This window comes from Erigeron canadensis, chromosome 1 (assembly GCF_010389155.1).
Source record: "Erigeron canadensis isolate Cc75 chromosome 1, C_canadensis_v1, whole genome shotgun sequence".
Classification (NCBI taxonomy): domain Eukaryota; kingdom Viridiplantae; phylum Streptophyta; class Magnoliopsida; order Asterales; family Asteraceae; genus Erigeron; species Erigeron canadensis.
In genome coordinates this window covers 32,618,363-32,623,099 of record NC_057761.1, presented here as the reverse complement: position 1 = coordinate 32,623,099, position 4,737 = coordinate 32,618,363, and the positions used below count along the sequence as shown (strand labels likewise).

Sequence of the window (4,737 nt, the reverse complement as noted above, 5' to 3'; positions counted from 1 at the left end):
ACGTCACTTCACCTGCTGATGACTTGCTAAAGACTTGCTGACGCCATACGTCAGCGAGCAAGTCTTCTTCAGCGAATTCCAGACTTAACAATAACATGTATCTGAACTATCTAAAAACCATACATAAAGTCTTGATTTGTAAACATGTTATATACATTGATAGGTTGTGGACGCGTGACGATTGAACGCGTTTATAACTCAAATCTCAACTTGTTATTGTTTGTGTTGTCGAGCAAGATGAGTCTCGTAGCCCCTACGTTTATATTATTTGGGGTGGTAAGTATACTCGTTATTAAATGGTTGTCGGTTGATTCGCTTTGTTATGATATGGAACGAGACGTAAATGGTTACTTGTTTTGCTTGTTTACGTGATTGTATGTGTTTGTTATCGCGCATTGTTCATCATGTAAGTCGTGCCGGTTTATCGCGCATTATTTATTAAGTAAGTCGTGCCAGAAACGTATTTCGCGCATTGTAAATCATGTAAGTCGTGTCGGTTTATCGCGCATTATTTACTATGTAAGTCGTGCCGTTATAACTAATATTAAACGTAAACGTTGACTTGTGTTGATTGTGTGAATGTGATTAGGCATTCTAATCATCGTGTATCGTTAACGGTTGATATCCTGACACTCGATTTTCATTATTTTAACCTACGAACTCAACAACTTTATGTTGACATGTTTTAGTACACTTTTCAGGTGAACAAGTTAATCAAAGACGTATTGGATGATTATTTGCTTGATTGAGCTAGGACTGGACTTGGACTTGGACTTGGACTTCGATTTCGACTTCATGGATCCGTGATTCATAGTTCCCAATTATGGGTTATGCTTAGGATCATTTACCATCTTTTGAACTATTCTTTTGTAAATGTTTGATGGGCGTGCTCCTTATGCCTTTTTGTATGTTTCCGGTACTTGTAATTGATTTATTTATGGATTGTCCAATTCTTTTAATGCATTTAGTTTGTCTCTACTTAATTTTCATGTCGTGCTGTGCTTAGTATGTAACCCTCATGATTCCGCCTTCATTGTTGGGGTGTTATAGCTAGAATATCACGTGTTACTCTCTATGTGAATGCACTTGGTGAAAGACTATCAAGCATGGGCTTCCGGTGATACCTCAAGGCAGCCTCTCGGAACCGGTGGAATATGATAAGAGATCAAGACAACACTCTTATCGTTTTGGGTGACAGACAAAAGCGTGTCAAATGCTACAAGGTCGCATTTGTTGCAGATTTGCAGTACTTTATATCGCTTCACATAAATGAGAATGAAATAAAATGCTAGATGAAGTCTTTCGTGATAACAATCTTATGATCGACCTGGTTGCATAGTATACACTTATTAGGATTAAGTGTACTTAGTTTTTATACTATCACGTTTTTATTTGAAACAGTCAATCGTGTAATTGTTAGTGACATAGTTAGTGGTTACTTACGTAGTAGTGTTATTTCTATATGATTTAGTCCTGTGCTAACACACGGACTTGTAGTAATTGTGATTTATTATACTTGACAAATATATAGTTAGATAAAGTTACACATGGATAGCTTTATAACGACCAGCCAATAGTTAATAATGTCTTAAAAAAATTATTAATCATACATTTTGACATTAGTGGTACGCATATACTAATAGTAACTTCTAGTAATTTTAAGAGATCATGAGGGTTTTAATACTCATGCTACGCACTTAGTGTTTTAAATATATTGTTTGCGTTTTTTTTGTTTTCGTGTTTTAAATATATTGTTTGTATTTTTTTGTTTCCGTTTTTTAAATAGGTATGGAAAGTTTTTTCATAAAACCGTATTATGCATTTATAAATAAAAAAAACCACAATAATAAGAAAAAAGAAAAAAAAAAATTCAAGCCAAATGACTTGGTTGTTTGACAGAGATTTGGAAAATCCTTAAAATTAAAAGAATTAAATGTTTTAATTATTCTAAATTTATTAGTATTCAAAACAATTTATTAAGCAAAACAGTATTTTGTTTTATCCCACATGTGGTACTATAATTATAAAGTTTTGGAAGACATGTTTCGGATTAACCCACACGGTCCATATTTGACCTGCACAACATTGAACCACTATGACCCCTCGCCCAACCTCCTTGATCCACCCATTTTTCCACCATGAGATCTGTGAAGTTTCGGGATGGTTCCTTAGTATCTTGTTCAATCTCTAGTTGTGAAATAATGGTTCAACACCTTCTCAATGTCGTGAATCTTAACCTTGCTCATGAAAGTTTAAAGTAACTTGTGGCTAACTAAGTTGGAGGACTTGAAATCTTTAATGATGATCTGCAAAGTACACAACATTAACAGTAAACTCTTATATCTGCAAAGTATGTAACATTAACATAGACAATGTTATGTAGCATATAACTATGCAAAACAGGATAATTGCTTTTGACCACTAAAACTATTAGAGCCATGATAGTAGTATGGACACATGAAGAAAATTGTCCTCACTTTGAAGACAATGTAAGGTCGTAACCTGTTGTTAGCCTGACAATGCAACTCAGTAGATGCTTTAAGTAGTTAAGTGCTAAGTGGATCAATAATGGGTTGTAGCAGTAAACGGGCTATAAACGATGGCATAATGTACTTAAGTTATCGAATAATCACAAACATAATCGAAGAAATTTATATTAAAAAAGTACAAAAAATCTGAAGTAGTACACTTACAGATACATTAACAAATGATCCACCTTTTTGTATGACAGCAGCAAATGCCAAATGTTCCACATGCCTCTTATGCCCCTCACCACCAAATTTAGTGAACCTGTAGAGATTTGAATTATAAAAGTTAAGTTAGCTAGAGTTCGATATCCAAAAATAAAAGATACAATTAGTGAGAAAAAATAAACAAAACACGCCATCCTGTCCATGCCTAAATATTGGGGTTATAAGGCTTGTTGGGTTTAAAAGGATCATAACAAAAACCATTACATTTGTTTTTATGTCACAATTCGCGAATCGTAAACGAACATAGTAGCAACTTTTCCTCTTCTGAATGCACTCGTAAAGTTAAGATAGGAAAACAAAAATGCTGGCAAACAAATGCGTAAAAGCCACCTTCAACCACGACTGTTACATCTTTTTAATAGAAGGGTTGGTTTAAACTGATATTTATGAATCTGATCCATGGCCCGACAATCATATGTGATAAATAAGAGTACTAAAACAATTAAGGTGTCCAGTTCTTACAATAGCATCTGGGACACCGCCTTGCTTGCACCAGTTCTTACAATAGCATCTGGGACATCGTCTTGCTTGCACATGATCCAAGCGACACGTGTATGTAGTCCGACGACCATTTCTGTAACCATATAATTTCCAAAAAGCAACATGGTCAATCAAAGTTAATTTGAAAACAGACCTCAATGGCTCCAAGATTTGTTGAACTCCATCTTATTTTTATTCTGAACTGTACTTAAAGCACAAATCTGTTGCATTTTTCCTACTCAATGATCGACATCATGAGCAACAATGGCCACTTGTCCCTTTTTCCATAAGAGGACATAACATCAAATTCATTTTATGTCCAAAAATTATACTCAAAACAATGTAATAAAAAGCTAGACCAAAAAACAACAGAAATCATATTCGTGGTTTGCAAACAGAAATTGAGCATACAGTTCACATTCTACATCTACCTTATTGATCCTTGATGATGCTTAAGAAAAAGACCTTATCTAAATCTTATTAAACAAAGTTTCATATGTAGCCATGCTCGACGTAAAACTCTTTCAAATAAATGTGATTCCCTTTGATGTTTATTGAAAACCAAAGTATGGTTTTCCACATACACTCATGCAAATAGAGAATGAAAACGATTTGTGTGAATACATCTAAATGCAGAAAACACAAATATATCAGACCATTGGCTGTCACTACACATTAAGAAATTCTATTGGCAATACATCTAAATGCAGAAAACACAAATATATACACAAAGATGACCTTTGTGAATTTTAGCTTCTTAATTTCTCCGAATACTCTCTATTTCCGCATAGACCTTGTTGCTACCAATTAGATTAATCCGAACAAAGTCAATATGCACAATGGATAATTAATACAAAACTATGACAATAACCTCTTTCTATATTTTTCAAAATCACAAACAGCATATAGAATAGCAATTACTTATATATTCAAAACTTCCTAATTAGTAGTATTATCAATGTAAAAATATACGTTAAGAGCACTATTAGTTAGGATTATAAAAGTTCTACTTTGCCAGTTGGTCATCAGACATTTTTATATGTTGATGGTGTTTTCCTTTCAGTCTACCGATATCTTTGTTGATGTCTTCATCATATATGGTGCTGGGCGAAAATAAAGAAAAATTTAACCACAGTTAGCATGAGCACGTACCTTTAATTAAAAATGCTTACACAAAATTTTCACTTAACAAAATTATAAAAACAAAAAACCTTAGAATAATGTAACAATATACTACGTATAAATTAAAATTACAAACAATTTGAGTCTCAAACCTTTCATCGAACAGCTTTAGCATAATCTCAAATGACCAATGAGGCTGCAAAATAGGAACTGTACAAATAGTACAATTCAAATTAAAAAAATCGTATTAATTAAAATATTATCAACCAAATTTGGTTGAATTAAAAAACAAAACCAAATAAAATAAATATATAAATCAACCTAATAAATAAATGAATAAAAAGGCTCACTTTTGGGTAAACAACACTGTGATCCTCCGTCG

At 33.2% G+C, this 4,737-nt stretch overlaps 1 protein-coding gene across 1 annotated transcript; it reads right to left on the bottom strand.

Annotated features, from left to right (window-relative positions):
• Positions 1-1,992: 1,992 nt before the first annotated feature.
• LOC122597327 (beta-galactosidase 9-like) lies at positions 1,993-3,300 on the bottom strand. Its single transcript, XM_043769935.1, has 3 exons — positions 3,216-3,300; positions 2,694-2,790; positions 1,993-2,306 (listed from the first exon to the last, which is right to left on the bottom strand). The coding sequence occupies exons 1-3, from the start codon at positions 3,287-3,289 to the stop codon at positions 2,253-2,255; spliced, it is 225 nt and encodes a 74-aa protein (XP_043625870.1). The 5' UTR covers positions 3,290-3,300; the 3' UTR covers positions 1,993-2,252.
• Between the last annotated feature and the right edge of the window lie 1,437 nt (positions 3,301-4,737).

Bases quoted from the DNA above. Each gene is read 5' to 3' on its own strand.
- LOC122597327 (XM_043769935.1), bottom strand. From the start codon at position 3,289: ATGTGCAAGCAAGACGATGTCCCAGATGCTATTGTAAGAACTGGTGCA. The intron at 2,791-3,215 runs GTAAGAACTGGA...AAATCTCTACAG, and splicing joins GCGGTGTCCCAGATGCTATT to GTTCACTAAATTTGGTGGTG. The intron at 2,307-2,693 runs GTAAGTGTACTA...TGTACTTTGCAG, and splicing joins GATCATTTGTTAATGTATCT to ATCATCATTAAAGATTTCAA.